Source organism: Lutra lutra, chromosome X, assembly GCF_902655055.1.
Source record: "Lutra lutra chromosome X, mLutLut1.2, whole genome shotgun sequence".
NCBI classification, from domain to species: Eukaryota; Metazoa; Chordata; class Mammalia; order Carnivora; family Mustelidae; genus Lutra; species Lutra lutra.
This window is the reverse complement of record NC_062296.1, coordinates 84,605,449-84,630,003: the sequence shown is the minus strand read 5'-3', so window position 1 is coordinate 84,630,003 and position 24,555 is coordinate 84,605,449. Positions and strand designations below refer to the sequence as shown.

The window sequence follows — 24,555 nt, the reverse complement described above, 5'->3', positions numbered from 1 at the left end:
CATTGAAGTCACTGGATGTGCTTTCCACATTTAAACAATCTGTCATATAAAATGTGCTGGCATTGTGTTGGAAAGCAAGAGAAATAGGGTACTCAGAATGGGATCAGCATTTCTTCTTTTTCACAGAACAGTTAGCGTGGTGGGGGGCTGGCCTCCCTCCATAAGAATGTTTTCCTTTAACCAAGAACTTCAGGGGACTCTCCAGAGTCAACAAATTTGGGGATTTGTTTGATTTGGGGTGTTTTTCCTTCAGCATATTTGAATATGAAAACCTTCAACACCACTCATTATACTTATATTCATATTAAGGGTTATCAATTTTCACTTGCTTCAGAAAAATTCTTACCATTTAGGCTTGTAGTTTCAACCTCTTTTGTCCCGGGGCGGGGGGGAAGGAACCAATAAAAGGCATAATTAAATCCAAAACTTAACAAATTGGGCTAAAACTAGGTTTGAATTTTTTTCAAAATCTTGCCTGGAGTACCATTGGTGTAGGGGACAAAACCAACAAAAGACGATTCAACTGCAAGAGGAAAAAACAAAAAATTTTCAAATTAATATTTTGAAACAATTATTTATTGGATTCTAAGGAGTTAAAACTTTTGAGATAGAATTATGAAAAGAAGTAGACAACATGCTATCAGACCAATATGAATCTCCACGCCCCATAATCTCTCAGAGACTATACACTTAACCAGAGAATTGCAGAGAAAGAACCCCGAGAAATGAAATGAACACAGCTGTCTCATTTTACAGACAAAGAACTTGAGACTCATCCCTCAAAGCCTGCTCCTACCTATGGAATATTACGGAAATAAGTTTTGGAACCACAGCAAAATATGTGACATACCACTTCCAAATTTTTTCAGCCAGAGAATTCAAGAAAACATTTTATACTTTGAATAATTGTCAAACTACAATTATGAAATATATGAGCACATTGGCTCCACTCTGTTTTAGTAATGCCTGGCACTTTTCCCATTGTGAATTGATTTAAAAAACAAAAAACAAAAAACTTTGCTATCACTCAGTACAGTACCACCTAACACATCTTCCTGGAGTTTATTTTAAAATATGGCTGCTATTAAGACAATCAAGTTCTAAACTTCCCATGGAGTAAATACACTTAAGCTAAGAGGTCAATCTATTACACACATTTTGCATGTTTAAGTATTAAAAAGATCCTATGGCTTGACTTCTACATACACACAGGAAAAGTAAATGCAAACATTTTACAAGTAACACAAGCTCTGATGCAGGAGGCAGACTGATATAGTCAGTGGGTAAGGACAACATTTGGGTGTGTCAAGGTGCTTGGCTGGCCTGTCTTAGACTGCTCATGCATTGGCTGAAACACACACACCCTGTGTTACATTATTGCTTTCATATTTTGTCATTGACTACATTTTTTTTTTAATCACCAAGGATATTTCTTAAGAAATAAGACGGTTTCTGAGCAATAAGATTCAAAGTGTGGGTATGGAATCCTTTGCTGTTGGGACAAAACAAAATAACTAGCCAAAGCTGGTTTTTTAATGAGTGAGTATCCGCTCTTCTGAAAGGTGATGAGTGGTGAGAAGAGGCCAGTATGCACAACCCCCTGCTGGTCCCTGGATGTGTTCCGGCTGTTCCGTTCCAGTTAGTGTGGCTCTCCCCCAGGGAACCCAGGACCCAGGCTTTGACTGGAACCAGTGGCTGCCTTCAAATCTCCATATCCTCTATTTCCATGCAAACAGGATTTTGCTAAGATATCACCATGATTAAGTCAGATGATGGCTACTGTACTAGGAGAAAAATACAGTGGTTCGTTGCACCCTAGGAACCTTTAACAGCAAGGGGGCAAATTGGCACAGTCCAAAAAGCTTGGGCTTCGGAGGCTTGCAGTCCTGGTTTGAATCTTCACCCCATCCCCTTATCACTCAGAATAATGATCGTTATTACTTCTTGAGGGTTTACTCTGGGCCAGGTGCATAGGTCATCTCCTTCCACCTTCATGACTACTTATGAAGCAGATACTATTATATTCCCCGATTTATACATGAAGCAACTGGGGCCCAGAAAGGTGAAGAAACTTGCCCAAAGTCACACAGCTAAGCAGTGGGATGTGGAGGGTGGTGTCCAAGCTCAAACACAAGTAGTTTGCTTCCACAGAATGTGTGAACATGAGCAAGTTTTATCCTCTCTGACCCTCAGTTTCCTCGTCTAGAATGTGGATATAGTAATTCCTATACTGCAAGACTGGAAGCTGAACGAGATGTATGGAGACTCCTAAGCATGTGGTATGTCCACAAGAAGTTAACAGCTATTGTTACTAATTTCATTTAAATGAATTAACAGCAGAAGCTCATTTTGATACAACTAAGGATACAATGTGAATTGACTGGCTCCTTACCGTAAAAGATTGTTCTACGATATATGGTGTACCAGAAAGAACGCAGAAGGAGGAGGCAAAAAAGCCACGTGCTGCCTGTGCCTGGTGGGGGCAGGGAGTTGTGTGACCTTGGCTAAGTTACTGGGGCTTCACTATCCCATCAGCTCTCACCGTATGGGGCTAGACCACTTTATCCCTGACTTCCGGTTCTGGTTCCAGCTAGCAGTCGTGAATGTGGGTTCTAGTCCTGGTTCCTGCCAACAGGGTCCTAGTGAAAAATTTCTCTTGATTGCCTTCCCATTCTCAGGAGGGCTAAGCCCTCAGAAATCCTTTGCAAAGTATTTGTTCAGAAGTGACTGAGGAAATATATTGAAGAGAACATCTCATGCCTCAAATATACAGGAACACTGGGCAGGTTTATGTTCTTAATACTCTACGGGAGACCTATGAACGAGAATACTAAAAATAACGTTGAAGAACTTAAGCAGTCCCCCAAACGAAAACCCACAATTTATTCCTCAGCTTCGTCCATAAATGTGGGGGCACCAATTTGCCTGTCCTCTTGTCTGTGTGTACTATTGACTTTTCAGGTGTAGGTTTAGTGACAGAATTAAATCAACCTGCGTGGAGAAAAGCAATTTTGCTGTACCTGACCTCATGCCCTATTGCGTGAGGAACATTGAGACTATTTTCCTGAAATTCCCCAAAGCCATGAAATAACAGTCTTACCAGATGGTGATAACAGACTGGAATTATCGGCATTCTCTGTTGAGGAAAAAGGTGATTTAAAGTTAGTTTGTGCATGAATTTGTAGATGAACAGCTTTAACAGGAGCAAATGGAAAATGAATCGCAAATAGCTACCAAAAGAGGGCACTGTATGACCTGACGATTATTTCCAACAGCCTGTCGTCAGTACTTCTGGACTCAATTCTCTCAAGACACATCTCTGGTGAAGCAATTCTTCCAATTTAAGCTGTGACAGTGCTCTCTGTATTCTGTCATATAATGATTTAGTATATTTGAAACTGAAAATGATGACTGAGAACTTCAGTTGTTGGCTGGTATTCATTAAAATTTGTAAAAGTAAAGGGGCGTCCGGATGGTTCAGTCACCGAAGCGTCAAACTATGTTTCCACTCAGGTCATGATCTCAGGGTAGTGGGATCAATCCCAACCCTCTCAGCGGGGAGTCCGCTTAAGATGCTCTCTCTCCCTCTCCCTCTGCTCCTCCCCTCTTGGGCTCTCCGTCTCTCTAAAACAAAAAAAGTTAAAAAAAAAATCTTTTTTGAGGGGCACCTGGGTGGCCCAGTGGGTTAAAGCCTCTGCCTTCGGCTCAGGTCATGATCTCTCTCGGGGTACTAGGATCGAGCCCCGTATCGGGCTCTCTGCTCGGCGGGGAGCCTGCTTCCTCCTCTCTCTCTCTGCCTGCCTCTCTGCCTACCTGTGATTTCTATCTGTCAAATAAATAAATAAAATCTTTAAAAAAAAAATCTTTTTCGAAAAACAATTTGTGAAAGTAAAGGTATAGGGGCACCTGGGTGGCTCGGTGGGTTAAAGCCTCTGCCTTTGGCTCAGGTCATGATTCCAGGGTCCTGGGATCGAGCCCCGCATCGGGCTCTCTGCTCAGCAGGGAGCCTGCTTCCTCCCCTCTCTCTGCCTGCCTCTCTACCTGCTTGTGATCTCTGTCTGTCAAATAAATAAATAAAATCTTTAAAAAAAAAAGTAAAGGTATATATATGCATAAATGAAACTTCCATTAACTGTGCTTCCTTGTATGCCTATCTGCACAGCCTTCCTGTTACACCTAGCAAGCCGCTACTTCTTTCTTAGGAGTTAAACCCCATCAGACGCCTCTGGGTTTATAAACTACAGGAACTGCTGTTATCTACTTTCAGAGGATGCTCAGATCCCTTAAAAGGAATTCTATTTTTTCCTCTCTGAAAAACAACACACACTTACTAGCACAACCCGAGATAAATTACAGATAATAAACAAAAAAGAAAATTAAAACCACCTATAATTTCACCACCCAAATTTAAATGACATTAATATTTTGGCATATATGCTTTGCTCTATGTTTATATGTATATCTACTTACGTATATAGATTTATGGATATATGTGTATATATTATTTGTTTATATGTATGAGAAAGTTCATATCACATCAACGATTTGTATCCCAATTTTTCTCATGACAGTATATCCCGAACATTCTTCTCTATCATTAAACAATTTTCCACAATACTTAACTTGTGGTCACTGTATAGCATTTTAGTGATTGGATATACCATTAATTTATACCACAAATTTCATTTTAGTGGTACAGTTTTCCATGATTATCAACAATGTTGTAATAAATACTTTTGGCTAGGGGCACCCCGGTGGCTCAGTTGTTAAGCATCTGCCTTCAGCTCAGGTCATGACCCCAGGGTGCTGGGATTGAGCCCCGAATCGGGCTCTCTGCTTGGCGGGGAGTCTGCTTCTCCCTCTCCACTCCCGCTGCTTGTGTTCCCTCTCTTGCTGTGCTTTCCTCTGTCAAATAAATAAATAAAATCTTTAAAAAATATATTTTTGGCTAAATTTTTGCAATACATACTTGGCTGCATCCCTCAGAAATTCCTTGATTTTATATGTTAATAAAAAATTAAAAAATTTTTTTTAAAAATAAATTCCTTGATTTTGGCTGCCAAAATGCCCTACAGAAAACAAACCAATTTAGACAGCTCTCTGCAGCCGTGAATGCTACTCTCCCGAACTCTCATCCATATGTGGTATTACCTTGAAAGTTTTAAATTTTTTTAATTACAGAGGGAGGAAAGATTATTTCTATAGAGGTATCTTGAAATATAATTTTAAAAATAATATGTATGTTTGGGGGATGCTGGGGTGGCTCACTAGGCTGGGCGTCTGACTCTTGATTTCAGCTTGGGTCACAATCCTGGAGTTGTGGGATCAAGCCCCATGCCCGCTCAGTAGAGAGACTGCTTGAGATCTCTCTCCTTGTCCCTCTGCCCCGCTCAAAAGTGCTCTCGCTAAGAGAAATAAATTGATCTTTAAAAAAGGGGGGGGCGCGCCTAGGTGGCTCAGTGGGTTAAGCATCTGTCTTCAGCTCAGGTCATGATCCCAGGGTGCTGGGATCAAGCCCCACATTGGGCTCTCTGCTCAGCAGGGAGCCTGCTTCCCCCCCCAGCCCCGCCTCTCTGCCTACCTGTGATCTCTGTCAAATAAATAAATAAAATCTTAAAAAAAAAAAAGAATACGTATGTTTGGAAACTAAAATTGCACAGTGAAACATACCTGGTAGGCTCCACAAGCCTATTTTTCCAAAGTGGTGGTAGGGTACTGGGATCATTAAAACACAATTCGGCTTAAAAGCAAGACCGATTGAGTGTTCAAGTTCCCAACTGCGCTGCAGCCAACAAGGCAAATGTATGCAGAGTGGTTAGTGCCTCGATGCCCCAAATTAATTGGAAGCGCCTCCTCTTAGTTCTCTGTCCTTCAGTATCTCCCTCAGGCTACTTTAATATTCCACCAATTAAAGAGTCAGTTGAGGGGCACCTGGGTGGCTCAGTGGGTTAAAGCCTCTGCCTTCGGCTCGGTTCATGGTCCCAGGGTCCTGGGATCGAGCCCCACATCAGGCTCTCTGCTCCGCAGGGAGCCTGCTTCCTCCCCTCTCTCTCTGCCTGCCTCTCTGCCTACTTGTGATCTCTGTCTGTCAAATAAATAAATTAAATCTTTAAACAGTCTGTCAAGTTAACAGGAGCTTAATTTTTTAAATACTCTTGGGAGCACTAAGGGAAAATCACTTGTTCACACCTTGGTATGAATTACCTCCAGTTGGCTGAATTCTTCTGATCGTGTAGTAAAGACCTACCATACTGGGCCATGCTGAAAAGTACTGGGAAGAATCAACATTCAGTATGGGCTCCTCTGAGAACGACACTTACCAGTGTGGGCAGGGGAGGTGGAGTGGGCCGGGGATGTGGCACGGGCCGGGAAGAGCATGAGGGCACTGAGAAGAGTTCGATAACAGAAAAGCGGGGTGGAGAGTGATGTCTGAGGCCAGCAGAGGCTTATACTGCTGCCTCTACAATTTTGCCCAGGGGCTGACCATAGCTGCCAATGGTTCCAGCCTCCTTCACTGCCAAATCCCCTGACCCGTAGGCAGAGCTGGCCTCTTCCATCTTGGAACAGTGCAGGGCTCCCAGCAACGATCTACACTGATGAAGGGAGGAAATCTGGCTAATAAAAGCCAGAGATTTTTAAACTGTTATTGTCCTTTTTTTTTTTCTTTTAGCATTTTTTTTCTTCTAGGGGTCTGATTGCTTAGTGACTAACATTTTATTCACTTTTTTCTGTCTCTCATTACAATCCTCCACATCACGCCTTCTAGTCCAAAATAGAGACACCCCCATAGGCCTTGCATTTTCCTGACTATCAGCCTGTTTCTCTTGGGCTCTCTCCTAACTCACTTCCCATTTGTTACAACCAAAGAGGTGGTCGTCATTTCCACTGAGTCATATACTTGAGCTCCATGCCATTCTTAGGAGACAAAACATTTCCATTGTTACAAGGATTCATAAACAAAGAAAAGAAAAACATTTAAATTTTTCAGATTTTCCTTTGGAAACTTACAAAGAGCACATTTTAAAGCATTATTCATTTATTAAGCTCTCATTTTAAGTCAATAAATAAGATTCTTGGGGGCACCTGGGCGGCTCATCAGGTCATGATCCCAGGGTTGTGGGATCAGTTGGGGCTCCACGCTCAGTGGGGAGTCTTCTTGAATTTCTCTCTCCCTTGCCCTCTTCGCCTCCCCACCGTGCTCCCTCTCTCTCTCAAATAAATAAATCTTTTTTTTAATTAATAAATAAAATTATGATCTGTCTATAAAATTTACTCAGTATGACTCTAGTGATTTTTTTTTAAAGATTTTTTATTTATTTATTAGACAGAGATCACAAGTAGGCAGAGAGGGAGGCAGAGAGAGAGAGAGAGAATGGGAAGCAGGCTCTCTGCTGAGCAGAGAGCCCGATGCGGGGCTCGATCCCAGGACCCTGGGATCATGACCCGAGCCGAAGGCAGAGGCTTTAACCCACTGAGCCACCCAGGGGCCCCATCTAGTGATTTTTTTTAAACCAAGTGCATACATTCCAATTATGATGTCCATGCATATGCTTACAATGAAAGTCAAAGACAGGAACTGGAATCTCAAGAAACCGAACCCCTCAGTAGTCTACTACCCTCCGTCACCTCCCTGGCACTTTCTTTCCTCAACCCCAATCCCATGAGGCCAAGTGTGTTCTAAGCACTGCCAAGTGAACGCCTTATTGTCTTTGCCTCTCCAACTCCATATATCTCAGAACTCCTTTATCACCAGGCATCATTTCTATACCTTTTGAGTTCTTGAATTTGATGGTGTTACTGGTAACATCTGCCAAATAATTTAAGATGGAAATCTCAGTGTATTAGCTTCCTGTTGCTGCTGTAACATATTACCATGAGCTTAGTGGTTTAAGACAACACAAATGTGTGATGTTCGAGTTCTGTGTCAGGAGTCCAATATGGGTCTCACCAGATGAAAATCAAGGTATCAACAGGCTGCATCCCTTTCTGGAGGCTCTAGGAGGGACTGAGTCCTGCTTATCTGGGTCACTACAGAATTCAGTTCCTTTCAGTTGTAGGACCAAGGTAACTCATTTACTTGCTGGCTGGAAATTGAGAGCCATTCCCAGATTCTAGAAGCTACCCACATTTCTTTGATCATGCCTCATTCTTCCATCTTCAAAGACAGCAACAGTGGAATGGGGTGGAAGGGGAGACTCCTTCACCTGGGGCATCCTTCTCACTCACTCCTCTGCCTTCTTCTTCCACTTTTAAGAACTCCCAGGATTAGATCCTACCCACCCAGGTAATCCATGATAATCTCACACTACTTTACTTCCATCACACCTGCAAAGTCCCTTTTGTTATGTAAGGTAAGGTATTTGCAGATCCTAGGCATTAGGACAGGGACATCGTTGAGGAGCCATTATTCTTCCTATCATACTCAGAAATCCAACTGTTTTTTTTAATTATTATTATAGAAAATATGCAGGGTACCTGGGTGGCACAGGTGGTTAGGCAACTGCCTTTGGCTCAGGTCATGATCCCAGAGTCCTGGAATCAAGTCCTGCATAGGGCTCCCAGCTCCACAGGGAGTCTGCTTCTCCCTCTGACCTTCTCCCCTCTCACGCTCTCTCTCACTGTCTCTCTCTTAAATAAATAAATAAAATTTAAAAAAAAAAAGAAAAGAAAAGAAAAGAAAGAAAATATGTAGGGCACCTGGGTGGCTCAGTCGTTAAGCATCTGCCATGATTCCAGGGTCCTGGGATGGAGCCCCGCATTGGGCTCCCTGCTCAGAGGGAAGCCTGCTTCTCCCTCTCCCACTCCCCCCGCTTGTGTTCCCTCTCTTGCTGTCTCTCTCTCTGTCAAATAAATAAATAAAATCTTTTTTTAAAAAGAAAGTATGAGCTGCAAGAAACCACCCTCTATGGGGGGAAAAAAATTCCCCAGGTGAAGGGCCTGGAAACCTAGAGTTCGTCTCAGCGGTAAAGCTGAGTGTATAAATCACGCGCTCACTCTTGGATCCTTACCTGACTCCTCCCTCCCCCTCGCCCCAGTACTCTTTTCCCCCGTAACATGGGGCTATTGCAAGGGACTAAAGTGAGATGGTATCCATGTGATAAGCAGTGGCTGGTGCTTCCTATGAGCCAGCCTTAATGCCTCAATATGCACTTATTATTTAATGACCCTACAACTCCAGGAGATACGTGAATTCATCACCATCAGTCCATTTGAGTGCTTGAGAAACAGTCTGGACAAGGTGCCCTGGGCCCCTTCAGCAACTCACTGTACAGCTGACATTTGAACGCAGCCAGTCCAATTTCAGAGCCAACCCTGTATCTCTATTCTATCCTGCTTCCAAACACAAACTCTCTTGACCATAAATTAGTATATAAATGTAGGGTATTATTAATATTCCCTAATTGCTCTCTTATCTGTCCCTTCTTCCCATGGCTGTTGTCCCCTTCTAAGGCCAGGCCTTGATCACCTCATATGTGAGTGAAATATTAGAACTCCAGAATCTTCTCATTGGAAAGGATCTTTAATGTTCTTGACATTCACCTTCTTGCCCATTGCAGTAATCCATTCAACACATGCATACCACTGGCTCACGATTCCAGTTTAGCTGCCAGGCTAGCTCTATCCCACTGGCCAGGCAAGTGGAAATCACACTAAATTTTTTGAAAGTTTGAATTACTTACCAACATTTAGAAATCAGGTGATTTCAAATGGAATTCCAAATTTTCACCTCTTCCAAATTGGGAGTTTTAGAAGATAACCTCCTTGGGTCAGCCCTCTGACCCCTTAGAGCATGCTCTGGCCACAAAAGTCAGTAGAGGTGGCTCTCTCCTTTTTATCTGAAGGTTTATTCCTTGACTACAGCACTCACTGCTACTTGTCGGACACACTGTGGGGCACTGTTATTTAACTCTTCTACTGTATATCTCATTTATCTATTTAACTCTTCTACTGTATATCTCATTTTCCCAGCTAGACGCTAAGCGACCTGATGCTTTATTATCCTCTAGGAATCCGACAGTCCAGGGCCCTGAATCTGGTAGATGTTCAAAAATATTTTGGGACTGGGTCACCTGGGTGACTCAGTCACTGAAGCATCTGCTGGAGTCAGGCTCTCTGCTCGGTGGGGAGTCTGCTTCTCCCTCTGACTCTCCCCGCTCTCAAGCTCTCACTCTCTCAAATAAATAAAATCTTTTAAAAAAATATTTTCAGACTGACTGATGACATCATTAAGGAGTCTCCCTCAGTCAGGGATCAGTCTGGAACCCATGAGTGGTAGGTAGTACAACAGTAGGAATTTAACATAAATAGTGCAAGGAGTCAGGACCCTGGGGTACAAGTCACAGCAGAGGAAAGACAGGGAATGGATCTGAGAGCCATGAGGCAGAGTCTATGAAGGAAAGACTTCAAAGTATTTCTTGGACAATTATTATTCAGAATCTGAAGTTTGGAATAGTAATCATAATTACCAATCACAGCAGACAGATCTTACAAATGTGTGCTAAAATGGCCATTCAAATACATATCATGAACAACATAAAAAATTCAATGACCCTGAGCTTTCACTGCCTACAACAATGACCTCAGTTACATACCCTTTATTGGCTTTTCTATTTCTTCTAATGCCTTCTTCCTGTTCCTTCACTCCTGATTCCTGAAATCACCTTCCCAGCAAACGACCTGCATGCAAGTCAGGTGAGGTCACGGCTGACCGTTTCTGATGTTTTCATTCTTCTGCCCACTCTTGGATGCCATGGGGGCCCAATACAACTTAAAATGGGAGGCAGCTGCTTGTCTCAGACCTGTGACTACAGGAACACGAATGAAGATTTCCTTCCAACACACGTGCCCCAAGTTGAATGGGAAAGATTAAGGCTTAATCTCTGATTAGTGCATCTGAAACAGATACAACCAGCCCTCCCTTGCAGGAATATTCTAGACCCAGCTGAAACTCGTAATCTGGTGGCCTTCCTTCCCTGGATTGAATTACTATTCCATGGAGAGATGATTCAAAACTAGGCGCCACGCCTAGGCACTCCTATATGGGAACCCCAAACAAAACAATATTGTTTTGTTATTACATTGGCTCTTCAGGGCTTGGAACAACAAATACTCTTCCAAGAACTGTATTTTCAGATTTTACTACATAACCAACAAAATGAACGAAAACATTTCTCCTTTGGCACAGCCCGAAGTGTTTACTTGAGCTGTGACCATCTCATGTCATGCTGTTCAGGAAGGTCTCTGACATACGTTTTTATTAAACGATTAATAATGACATCATTAGAGAAGACTTCAGCTGCGACTTGGTGGAACTTCCCCAAGTGCAAACAATCGGGCACCTGGGTGGCTCAGTGGGTTGGGCCGCTGCCTTCGGCTCAGGTCATGATCTCAGGGTCCTGGGATCGAGTCCCGCGTCGGGCTCTCTGCTCAGCAGGGAGCCTGCTTCCCTCTCTCTCTCTCTCTCTGCCTGCCTCTCCGTCTACTTGTGATCTCTCTCTGTCAAATAAATAAATAAAATCTTTTAAAAAAAAAGTGCAAACAATCAGCAGTTCTTGGTGGGCCTTGGCCTTTAGTGAACGCTTCTGAGACAGACAGTACACTCTTGCTTCTTCACGGAGTCTCCCCGCATTCCCATGGAACAGATGCCCTTCTAGCCAGACCTCATCTCTGACTCTGACTGTCCCCTCACTCAGCCACAGGGCGCTCCCTGCTATTCTGCCAACACACGGGCCATATCCACACTTCGCACTTACTGTTCCCTCCACCTGGAACACTTGTCCTCCCAGGAGCCCCCTGGTTTGTGCCCTGGTGCTTCCTTGGAATTGTGCTCATCAGCTTCGCTGAGAAGCTGATCCAGACCACTCAATTTAAAATCCCCACATTTTTCCCCGTTTGCCTGACCCTTCCAATCTCTTTCTCGTTCCATCTAACGAGTATGTACACATTTATGTATGCGTGTGTTTTTCTATTTGTGCACACTCACATAGGCGGCGCTAAGAGTGGGCATCTCCTAATATTTTGTGCTCCAGACCCTTCACTTGCCTCATCGTAGTCCCAGGCCTGTGTAATTGGTTAAGACTTTTTTTTAGCCTCCGAAACCCAATGTTCACTCCCCTGGGGGCAATACTGTCCCAGGAGAGAATGCATGTTCAACACTTATCTCCACTTATTCCCAGGAGAGATGTGGCTTAAGGAAAGCAACATTTGCTTGGCTGCCCTTCTCCTGATTCCCACTTCTGCCTAGGGTAATTCTACTGTGAGCAGTTGACATACTCTTTTGCGCCAAAGCAACTCTAATTTATGGGTTAGCAAGAGTTTCTTGTAGTTTTAAGTGCAGAAGTACCTGGAAATGCAGGGTGAGGGCGCTACTGGCTAGGGTACAGAGTTTTTTCTAGTCTCCTCTAAATTTTTTTTTTTTATGACTTTGCTTATTTATTTTACGTGGGTGTGGGGTGTTGAAAGAGAGCACAAGCAGGGGAGCAGCAGAGGGAGAGGGAGAAGCAGACTCCCTGCTGAGCAGGGACCCCCCCCCCCAACCCCCAACTGGAGACTCAATCCCAGGACCCTGAAATCATGACCCAAGCCAAAGGAAGATGCTTAGCCAACCAAGCCACCCAGGCACCCCTAGTCTCCTTTAGATCACACCACTCTATGCCAGCTCACAATTGAGCAGTGATCCACTTAGCATCTTGGTTTATGTTCTCTGGGGGTACAGAGGCTAAAATAAGGACTTGGGTGCAAAACACCCTCCCCACTCTCCCCAGCCCCTACCACAGAACGATATGTATTGTTTTACACAGCTCTGAAATAAACACTGCGGCTGGAGAGGAGGCTGCTGCAGCAGACTGGCCAGGCAGGACGCGATGAGACCTGAACTTGTGCTTGGGAAGCTGGCATGAAAAGAGGTTCAACAGACATTCTAAGGTAAGACGAGAGGATGGGGGGGGGTTCCCCTGGATGTCGGGGTGTGGGGGAAACAGGAGTCAACTCCAGCAGTCCATGTGACTTTGCCCTGAATCCCTCAGGTGTGGTAAGCAGGTCATGAACGAACATAGACTGTGAAGCCCAGACAACCTAAGTCCAAAGACACCACTTGTTAATTCCGCACAACTTTTGTAATCTACCACTATGTAACTCTGGACAACATCATTAACCCACCTGCACTTCAGCTTCCCCTCTGGAAAACAGGAATGACAATAATCACAATAGGACATACTTCATCGGTATGTATGAGGAGAGCACACAGAAAACCCTGCTCATGTCTGTAATTAGCAGGATTGTGCTCTCTGTTCCTCGTTTTCCTAGTGACCTTTCTAAAAATGATTTCTCCTTTCTATTGAACAAGAGCTCCGCTTCACTTTCTTTCCGTTTTCTACCCTTTGCTTCTGATTATCAAATACCCTTGGAATCTCTTTGGAAATGTAAGGAAAGAAGCAGAAGTCAAAGGGTTTCAGGAGATCAGGTGACTGTATCTTTGGTTTCTTAAGTTCTTTTTAAAGATTTTATTTATTTGACAGAGAGAAATCACAAGTAGAGAGGCAGGCAGAGAGAGGAGGAAGCAGGCTCCCCGCTGAGCAGAGAGCCCGAAGTTGGGGCTCGATCCCAGGACCCCAAGATCATGACTTGAGCCGAAGGCAGAGGCTTTAACCCACTGAGCCACCCAGGCGCCCCGGTTTCTTAAGTTCTTGCACAAAGTCTAGACCCTGCACAGTTTCAGGCCCAAAGTGAAGGGCACATCCAATCGTGATGTTATTAGAGTGCCCTCTAGTGGGATGCCCGGTCTCCCCAGAGGTCACTGACAGGCTTCTAAAAATTAACATTAGTTTCTTTTCTAATTATAACAATAATAATGTGGGTTTATGTGGAGAAAATTCTAAACCACAGAAAAGTGGAAAGAAAAACTTTTAAAAAATACTCATACTCGGGGCGCCTGGGTGGCTCAGTGAGTTAAGCCTCTGCCTTGGGCTCAGGTCATGGTCCCAGGGTCCTGGGATCCAGCCCCGCATCGGGCTCTCTGCTCAGTGGGGAGCCTGCTTCCTCCTCTCTCTGCCTGCCTCTCTGCCTACTTGTGATTTCTCTCTCTCTCTCTGTCAAATAAATAAAATAAAATCTTAAAAAAAATACTCATACTCTTTCTACTCAAAGATAATGTTGGCTGGCTGTAAGGCTCTTCGGAATATCTTCGGGCCAGCTGCAGAACAGAAACAATTAAATAGAGCCTTGGGAGATGTTAGCATCATGTTTTACTTAGAACTATTAACAGATACAAAATTGAGCTCGTTAGCGTTCCAGTATGTGCGGTGTCTCAGTAATGGAGCATCATGACGAGGCTAAGCTGCAATTCCCAGAATCCCCTTTTCTATAGGTTTCTGGAGAGCGTAGCTCATGAGAGCGCTTCCTGTGGGACACTTGGACAGAAGCGGAGCAGCAGGTGCCTCCCTGCATCCGTGTGAGGGCGCTGCCAGCCTGCAACTGCTCCAGCCACCCTCCACCCCCCACATCCGCTTCAGCTTCTTCAACTCCCGGGTGGGGTGGACATTTAATTTTGTGCTAAGGGCCCAGCTTCTGCGGGACAACCATACCACCAAGGTCACAGGTAACAAGAACGGATGTGAGTTTCAGTCTGTTTCGTGACTACAACTCACGCCCATGGGTTCCAACCTGTTCCCGTTGTCACCCTTCTTCTTGCCTCCCTGCTGCCCACCCATCATACATGGCAAGTTCTGGCACCAGATGTGAAGACAACAGCTTTACAGAGGCCGCTCAGCCAGCTCCCGTGGTTGTATAAGGTCAAATCCCTGTGACAAATTCCTTAGAGAGAGAGAGAGTGTGTGTGTGTATGTGTGTGTGTGTCCCTCCCTAGTGACTCTCCTCCTGTGACTGAACCGTGACTTACTCCATCCATATAAAGGAGAAAAATTCCGAAGCAATTAGAACAAATGGTCTAAGCTGTACTGTTCACTACCATAGCCACTAGCCACACGTGGTTGCTTAAATTTATGTTAATTCAAGTTAAATAAAATTAAAATCCAGTTCCTCAGTCATGTTTCAAGCGCTCAACAGCCCCATGGCGTTGGTGGCTACTGTGTAGGGCAGCACAGATACAGAACCCTGCCATTGCTGGAAAAATCTCCATCACTGTGTTGGTCTCTAGGGATACCGGCCGGTATTCACAGAGTTCCCGCACGGTGTCAGATGCATTACAGGCATCTCCGCAGGCATCACCTCCTTTAATCTGCGAGTCATTCTTTTTTTTTTTTTTTAAGATTTTATTTATTTATTTTACAGAGAGAGATCGAAAGTAGTCAGAGTGGCAGGCAGAGGAACAGAGAGGGGGGAGCAGGCTCCCTGCTGAGCAGAGAGCCCAATGCAGGGCTCGATCCCAGGACCCTGAGATCATGACCCGAGCCAAAGGCAGAGGCTTAACCCACTGAGCCATGCAGATGCCCCATCTGTGAGACATTCTTGAGAGATACTGCTACTTTACAGATAAGGAGATTGAACCACAGTGAGTAAATACCGTGTTAGAGTCAGAGTTAATAAATGGTACAGGTAAGATCTGACCCCAGAAAATCCAGAACCTGTAGTTTTCACCATATGCCAAACTGTGAAAGTCCCAGTGGCCCAAGTTGGAGCAAAGGAAGTGGATGGCTCTGGTGGGCCTCCCGCACTCAAAGTACTCTCTCCTGATTGGATGAGGAGCCTCTCAGTAGCGACCATCACAGCCTCCCCCAGCTCGGACCTGGGTTCTTAAATGATCTCAAGAAAGAAGGGGCACCTGGTGGTTCAGTCGGTTAAGTGTCTGCCATCAATTCAGGTCACGATCTCAGGGTCCTGGATCAAGCCCCACATCAGGCTCCCTGCTCAGTGGGGAGTCTGCTTCTCCCTCTCTGTTCCTCTGCCTGCCACTCTGCCTACTTTCAACCTCTCATTCTTCCTCTGTGCTTTTCCTCTCTCTCTCTTTCTCTCAAATAAATAAAATATTTTAAAAAAAAAAGAAATTATGAAAGAAGAGATGCCTACCCCACTCCACCACACCTTCCAATGGCAGAACGAGATGTACCAACAACCCTGGCGAGCAGGGTCACAGATGTATTAGTTAAGGTAAGGCAGACTGCTGCAATAATTAAATTCTAAAATCTCAGGGGCTCAAAAAAAAAATAGTAGTTTCTTTTCCATGTGTAAAGTCCAATCGGCCACCTAGAGTAGAGAGAAGGGTAGGGCAGAGAGAGGGGCATCTACTCCATGCAGTCATTGAGGGGCCCAAGAAGACAGAGGCACTGCTATGTTCAACATGAAAATTCCAAGTCTGCTCTGGACAGCAAAATCCAGCCGGCAAACAGGGGAAGGGAGAGTGAGGGAAATCGGGTGGGAGAGTTTTATGGCTAAGCCTGCAAGTGGCAAACACTCTTTCCGCCGACACCTATTAACCAGAACTCATGGCAAGGGAGGCTGGGTGATGGAGTCTAGCTGTGTGGTAATGAAGAAAAAAAATTAAAGTTTGGTGAGCTGCCAACCAGTCTCTGCCACATTGATTTAATTTGAGTGCTGTGGAGTAATTAATATCCATTAAACTAATGATGGGACTAAATTAATGCTAAAATTACTCTCCCCAACCACTATTTCCTTTTCCTTTGCCATGATATTGACAAGTCAAAAGTCAAGGAATCAAGAGGAATTGGAGGAGGAGGGGTCCCTGCCGCTTTGCAGCTAAATCAATGAATTCCCTTCTTTATGCCTTGCCTCCCTAGTTTTGCTCCCAGCGAACCTCCATATTATGATTTTTTTCATCACACTCAAGAGTAGGACTCCCATATGACAAATCATCTCTGTAAACAGCCACATACTAGTAAAAGCCACCAACAAAGGCTGGAAGTACGGATACTCCTGTTGTAGCCTAAGTTAGAAAAGCTGCATTTTGGGGGCACCTGGGTAGCTTAGTTGGTGGAGCATGCAACTCTTGATCTCCAGATCGTGAGTTCAAGCCCCATGTTGGGCAGAGAGATTACTTAAGGACATTTTTTTAAAAATCAAAGAAAAAAAAAGTTGTATTTTTGAGTTGCCTCTATTTTGAGGCTGTGTAAACCTTACCCTTTGCTGTAGCACTCCTGGATAGAACTCTCTCAGCAGGGCTTTTGGCCTGTGTACATTAATGGCTCGTGTTCTAATGTCCTCACCATATATTTTCTGTGGCTTGTCATGAGCTTTGAAAGACTGATTTGGCGGTAATCTCCTCCATATGAATAAAGTGCCCATGTCCCTTTATTTCCAATGGATGAATGAGCATGCCTCCTTAGCCAAGCTTTAAATGTGATTAAGAGATTGGGCTCCTGGGACGCCTGGGTGGCTCAGTCGTTAAGCATCTGCCTTTGGCTCAGGGCACGATCTCACGTGCATGGGATCGAGTCCCGCATTGGGCTCCTTTCTCAATAGGAAGCCTGCTTCTCCCTCTCTGTCTGCCTGCCACTCCCCCTCCTTGTGCTCACTCGCTCTGTGTCAAATAAATAAATAAATAAATAAAATCTTAAAAAGAAGAAAGAGGCAGAGAGAGACTGGGCTCTTGAGGGAGACTTAATTGCATTCAAATCCTGGCTCTGCCTTAAATAAGTTTTTAACATTTCCCTGCTTGTATCTGTGCATCGGTAAAATGGGGGTGATTACTTTGCATAAAGTTACATTTATAAAATATTTTATCATAGTTCAGCAATAAATTGTAATTGTTACTAATACAGATTTTATGATTCTGTGCTCTTGGATAAAGTTCACTTTTATGTAATAATCTAGTTGGGTTTTTTTTCCCCTTAATGCAAACAGATCAATAACTCACAGAGGGGAACTTAAAAAATCATGAAGCTGGGTTGAACCTCCAACTCTTGATTTGGGCTCAGGTCATGATCTCAGGGTCACGGGATGGAACACAGGGTCGGGCTCTGTGCTCAGCACAGTCTGCTTCTCCTTCTTCTTCTGCCCCTCCCCAACCCTGGCTCTCTTTCTCAAATAAATAAACAAAATCTTTTTAAAAAAATCGTGAAGCTGGTTTTTGTCCAAAATTTGCACATATGTGATTTCCACCTAACCATAAAACATTCTTCTCTATTCACTAATGCTTAATTAGCGGGACTATCTATTATAACACTGTCAACTTTCCATAGCTTAGGACCATAGGAAGGCATCTTCTAGAAAGATCATGGGGTTCCATCTCTGCATTTCATGTCAGGAAACAGAAGTTCATAGAAACCCATCTCAGAGGTGAAAGAGACTTGAAGAACGACCTAGTACAATTTTGTAAATCTAGAAACCGGGCCTAGGTAGTCACTTGGACTATATAAAATTATTTCAAAAATTGTTTACTTATCCACGATAGACCACATGAGAAAAACAGAGTGATTTTTTCAAAAATTATATCCATATTGCTTGTCTACTGCTGATCACAAAAACTGGATACGATTATATATGTCTTTGCTCAACACAAAAATGGGGAAAAATTTTTTTTTCTTTTATTTATTTGTCAGAGAGAGAGAGAGAGAGTGTGAGTGAGAACTAGCAGGGGGAGTGGCAGGCAGAGGGAGAAGCAAGTCCCCCTACCCCAGAGCAGGGAGCCCGATGCAGGACTCGATCCCAGGACCCTGGAATCCTGACCTGAGCTGAAGGCACCTCCTGAACTGAGCCACCCAGGCAACCCAAAAATTTCTTTCTTAAATAAATCATTTGAAAGATAGTATCTTTTAGGAGTTGGGAGTTCATTGGAAGAAAAGAATTACAAAATATATCATGGGTAAGGAAAAGACTAGAAACCAAACTAGTCCATCCCCTGCGGGCTGTAAGTGAGGAAGCAAGCTCAGAAACATGAAGGGATTTGCCCAAAGTTTATTCATTTGTTACAATTATTTTTAACAACTTATTCATTTTATTTGAGAGAGAGAGCATGCGCAGGAGGGGCAGGGGAGTTTTAAGCAGACGACACGCTGAGCACGGAGCACAATGCAGGGCTTGACCTCAAGACCCCGAGATCACGACCTAAGCAGAAATGAGGAGTCCGACACCTAACTGACTGTGCCACCCAGGCACCACCATTTGTTACAACTTTTTAAGGCCTACTGTGTATGCCAGGGACTGGGGTTACAGCAGAGAATAACACAAAGCCCCTGGCCTCAAACAGAGTTTACTTTCTAGTGATGTTATGCAACCCGCTTGAGAGTTTTAAAATTCTACTTCGAAAACATCCTATAACTGAAAATTTTTCGCTAATTCAAATACATCCTCTCCTGTCTGCCCACTAAAACCCAGAATGTTAGACTTTACTGTGGATCCAAATCAGAGTAATAACAAGTCATGTATTATATTAGGAGAAAGACTATGTAGGTGTAATACAACACAGTATAAGAAGAGCCACGTGCTCAGTTCTTACTCATTCAATTAGTGAGATAATTATAAGCAATTCTAATTTATTCACCAAAGAAGACTATTGCCCATTTCACATTTTCCACTTCTCTCTTCTTTAACAAAATTTTACACTATTATGAATACTACAACAACAAGAGAGAAACTTCTCCTTTCAGCTTTGTGTACTCCTAAAAGAAAATAACACAATTGCCACAGACGTCACCGCAAAAGCATCTGCGATTTATACTGATGCTTTTTTACAGCACTGTGATCTTATGAACACAAGACTTCTTGCCAAGATCAATGTGTTTCTTATGACTTCCTTGAGTAAGGATACGCCTGCATCAAGGTACATTTCAATAGCATGGGTTTTTTTTTTTAATATTTTATTTATTTATTTGACAGAGACACCGAAAGAGAGAGAACACAAGCAGGGGAAGTGGGGGAGGGAGGAGGCTTCCTGCTGAGCAGGGAGCCCGATATGGGGCTCGATCCCAGGACCCTGAGATCGTGACCTGAGCTGAAGACAGACGCTTAACCCACTGAGCCACCCAGGCGCCCACAACAGTATGTTCTCTTGGACTATCAACTTACTCCCTAATAGACTAAATCAGTGAAGCTACTGCTTTTACTCTTCAGATCTCCCTCAATCTTTATCTGGTCTTTTGGGGATACAAATCCACCTCAGGATAAATGAATATGGCTAAGTTTCAGTCCAAGTTGCAGAAAAACCATTTTCAACAGCTTCAGGGACTAACACAGAGGAAGTGGTTAAGGACACAAGTTCTAGAATCCCACCACCTCCACTTTCCAGCTGTGTGAACCTGGAAGTAACTCAAACTGTGCAAAGCCTCAGTTCCCTCATCGAGGAAGTAAGGGATTAACATTTGACTGTTGCTACGGATCCACTAAGGTAACATATGAAGCATTTATAACGACATGACAGGTAGCATGACTGACCCTTAAACGTGGTTTTGAACCGGATGGGCCCACTTACACAGGGGTGCCTTCAATAAATAGAGCCAGTACTGCAAATGTATTTTCTCTTCCTTATGATTTGTTTCTTTAAAGATTTTATTTATTTATTTGTCAGAGAGAGAGGAGAGAACAAGCATGGGGAGTGGCAGACAGAGGGAGGGGCAGGCTTCCCACCTAGCAGGGAGCCCGATGCAGGACTTGATCCCAGGACTCTGGGATCATGACCTGAGCCAAAGACAGACGCTTAACTGACTGAGCCACCCAGGCGTCCCCCTTATGATTTTCTTAATAATATTTTCCTTTCTCTAGCTTATTTTATCATAAAAATGGAGTGGATAATGTACGTAACATACAAAATATGCATTGATCGACTGTGTATGTGATCGGTAAGTCTTCTGGACAACAGTAGGCTATTAGTAGTGAAGCTTCTGGGTAGTCAAAATTATAGTGCATTTTTGACTGTGCAGGAGTCAAGCACCCCTAAGCCCCCTGTTTTTTTTAAGAAGGAACTGTAAACCTTTGTAAAGTTAACTCTTATATTCATTAGAATGCTTTCTGAGGCAAGTCAGAGAATACCCGTTTGAAAGTATCATAAACATTAAGGACATTCATTGAGCCCACTTAACAAGAAATCCAAAATCAGACAGTTCTAGGAGTGGTCCCACAGCTCGGGGAGACCCAGGTCCTTTCCTTCTTTCTTTCCTTCTTTTTTTTTTTTTTAAAGATTTTATTTACTTGACAGAGAGAGACACAGCGAGAGAGGGAACAAAAGCAGGGGGCAGAGGGAGAAGGAGAAGCAGGCTTCCCGCTGAGCAGGGAGCCTGATGCAGGGCTCGATCCCAGGACCCTGGGATCATGACCTGGGCTGAAGGCAGGAGCTTAATGACTGAGCCCCCCTGCCACCCCACCCCCAGGTCCTTTCAATCCTTCTGTTCTTTCCTCCAGGGACTCAACACCTTCAAAATCTCAGGTTATCCCCATTTTCCACTGGTACTTGCTACCTCCTTTCAGTGTTTTTAAGATGGCTACCACTGGGGCTCCTGGGTGGCTCAGTGGGTTAAAGCCTCTGCCTTCAGCTCGGGTCATGATCCCAGGGTCCTGGGATCGAGCCCCGTGTCGGGCTCTCTGCTCGGCGGGGAGCCTGCTTCCCTTCCTCTCTCTCCCTGCCTGCCTCTCTGCCTACTTGTGATCTCTGTCAAATAAATAAATTAAATCTTTAAAAAAAAAAAAAGATGGCTACCACCATTCCAGACATCAAATTCAGAGATAAAAATGTTGAGATACGGCACTATACAGCAGAACTTTCTGCCATGATGGAAATATTCTACACCTGTACTGTCCAGTCCAGCAACCACTAGCCCCCTGTGACCACTGAGCACTTAAAATGTGGCTAGTGTGACTGAGGAACTGAATTTTTCATTTCATTTCATTTTAATTAATTTAACAGCCACATGTGCCACCTAGTGCGATCATATGGGACAGCGCGGGTCCAGAGGAAGAACTGTTTCTCCTTGAGTCGCACCCGAAGAGTGGAGAAATTTTTCCTAAAAGTCCCCTAGCAGCTTTTCCCATGTGTCTTTATTGGTCAAAAGGGAGTCACATGGCCGCTCTTAAATCAAACTGGCAGAACAGCATTTCCATAGTTGGCTTAGAATAATCAGGATTTACTCCTGAGTCACGTGGAAAGGGGTAAGCACCCTATGAAGCCAGGGCTTGGCCAAACAAGTAAAAAGCAAGGAATGGTCGTCATATAAATGATCAGTAGTATGTGCTGCACCACTCTGTTGGGTCTAGATCGGGGATCTGTAAACTAGAGCCCATGGGCCAAAGCCTGGCCTCCAACCGAGTCTGTAGCAAAGCCGTATTGGTGCCAAGCCACGCCTATTTACATATTGCCTATGGCCGCTTTGCCTACCTCAACGGAGCTGAGTAGTTGCCACAGAGACTGTGTATGGCTGATGAATCCAAAAATATTTATTATCTGGCTTTTGTGGAAAATGTTTGCCAACCCCTGCTCCAAAAAGACATTCCTTATGATTAAAATCACCACTGTTAAGGATCTCGGCTACAACAGAGTCAATTGGCCAAAAGCAAGCACATTGTATGAGCTGGAATAGAGGACAGAGATCTGGTGAGCTGCTTCCAGGAGCTTGATACTGTATCTTGCTGAGTAACTTTGAAAGTTACTCCATTGCTTTAAGCTTCAATCTTCTCATCAGCAAAGTTGGGGATAATACAACATTCTTTGCCTACCCCAGTGGGGACACAGGGAGATGATCTACATGCAGGCGCGCTGTAAGCCATAAAGACTACACAAATATCCAGCTGGGTTGCTGCCGCCACTGCTGTTTTTCATGCTCAGTCCTATGAGCTGTTGCTACTGGATCCTAACAAGAGGCCCTGGACTTTTCCATGAAGGGCAAGGCAAGGATAGCACCAGTGACCCATTGACTGACCAGTTAGCAAAAGCCACTTCTGGAACGTTTATCAATTTAGCAAACAAAGAGATTCACTGGCTTCTCTGTAACTTGAAGGCCTCTGAAATCACATTATGTTTAAAAAAAAAAGTGGTTTAAAAAAGTATTTTCAATTGTTTCCAATTTCACATTAAGAATTTTGAATAGGAGGGGCGCCGAGATGGCTCAGCTGGTTAAGTGTCCAACGAGTTCAGCTCGGGTCAGGATCTCAGGGTCCTGGGACAGAGCCCCGCATCGGGCTCTGTGCTCAGCAGGGAGTCTGCTAGAGGATCTCTCTCCTTCTCTCTCTCTCTCTCTCTCTCCCCCCCTCAAAATAAATAAAGAATTTTTTTAAAAAATTTTTGAATAGGAGACCAGTCGTAAAATGGAATGGCACAGAAGAGTGGTTCTCACTTTGAAGAAGACCCCAAGGATCTCTGGTCACCCAGGACAATGAATTAGGAATCCGAAGACTCTCCCTGCTGGGTAATTGAACTCACAGAATGTGAGTGTGTGAAGGAATCCTAATAGGCAATCAGCTGAGCCCCTTCATCATATGGAGGAGAGGAAGCCATTCTTTAAAGGTAATCTAGCTAACCGACAGCCACTTCATTGAGGTCTATGCAAAATGTTAGAGGAGTAACGGATGTTGTATAAGAAATCACTGGGTCCAGATGAGGGTATTGCTGGTGATGTAAGTCAGCTGAAGGCAGAGGCCCACATTTTAGAGTATCTCTAGGCTTTACACTAGAGTCAAAAATCAAAGCGAGTCAAGCAACCAGTTTACTGAGCACTTACTATGTGCTGGACTATGGAGGATAGAGAGAGGAAAGGGTTGTCCCCCTTACCCTCAAGGACCTGACTAGGTATTTCTTCATACATGAAAAGATAAAACCAGGAGGAGGAGCAGAATTCAGGTTATAATGATCACCTTCAACAATCCCTAGCAGAGTGTCCTAACACATCTTAATATGTATTCGTTTTAGAGTTAGTTTAAAATTTATAAATAGAATTTAGGTGCACAAATAATAGCAACAATAAACAAATACATTAAAAAGAAACTACCTGAGCTTCCAAGTTATTTTGCAGCCTCCACTCCAGAGGTACAGGAAAGGGATCCCTAGACCCGATGATTTAAGGTGGCTCTTTCATTTGCTCTGAAATGATCTCCAGCTAACTCAATGTCTTTTGGATAAATGCACCATCTCTGTTTTGCCTCGTCTTCCATCTGGTAGTCAAGATGGCTTCCAGGTTGGGAATGGGGCGCTAGTTTCCTTCTGGCAGCAGGGAGAAGGGGTCCAGCTCTGTGAGCCCACCCTGTGTTGAACACTGGGTTCTCAATGGCCTCTCCAGAGATCTCCCTCCCCCTGTGGGGTTCCTGAGCATCCAGCTGGCACCCACCACTAAAGACTGTGCCCACTGGCTCCCATGGTCTATGCTCTCAGTAGCCCTCCCTGGCCTGGGGTCCCTCTCTTGCTGACCCAGGTCTCCTCAGGTCTCACCTCTGAGTGTCTGTCACATCCTTCATCAGACCCCTAGTCTAAATTGTCCACACCATCACTTTTGCAGCCATGTCCCTGCTCCTGGCTCACAACACAGTCACCCACAAGGAACATGAGGGCCACTTAGAATCCATCCCCTGCCCACAAGAGACAAGAAAGACTTGAAAAAGACACAATCTCCAGTCTTCTCTCTGCCTAGACACACTATGCCACCATCTTTCATCTGTACCATGGCC

General features: G+C 44.1%; 1 protein-coding gene across 30 annotated transcripts in view; it reads right to left on the bottom strand.

Annotated features, from left to right (window-relative positions):
- The window catches only part of ADGRG2 (adhesion G protein-coupled receptor G2), a 143,731-nt gene that overhangs the window by 45,043 nt on the left and 74,133 nt on the right, over window positions 1-24,555 (bottom strand). For 17 of the 30 annotated variants that reach the window (XM_047715256.1, XM_047715260.1, XM_047715261.1 and 14 more), the window contains 4 exons: window positions 7,769-7,807; window positions 3,101-3,136; window positions 476-523; window positions 347-370 (listed from right to left, as the gene is read on the bottom strand). In XM_047715256.1, coding sequence (XP_047571212.1) covers window positions 347-370; window positions 476-523; window positions 3,101-3,136; window positions 7,769-7,807 — 147 coding nt within the window. The remainder of the gene's footprint in view (window positions 1-346; window positions 371-475; window positions 524-3,100; window positions 3,137-7,768; window positions 7,808-24,555) is intronic. The other 13 variants (XM_047715262.1, XM_047715269.1, XM_047715263.1 and 10 more) reach the window with 7 other exon arrangements.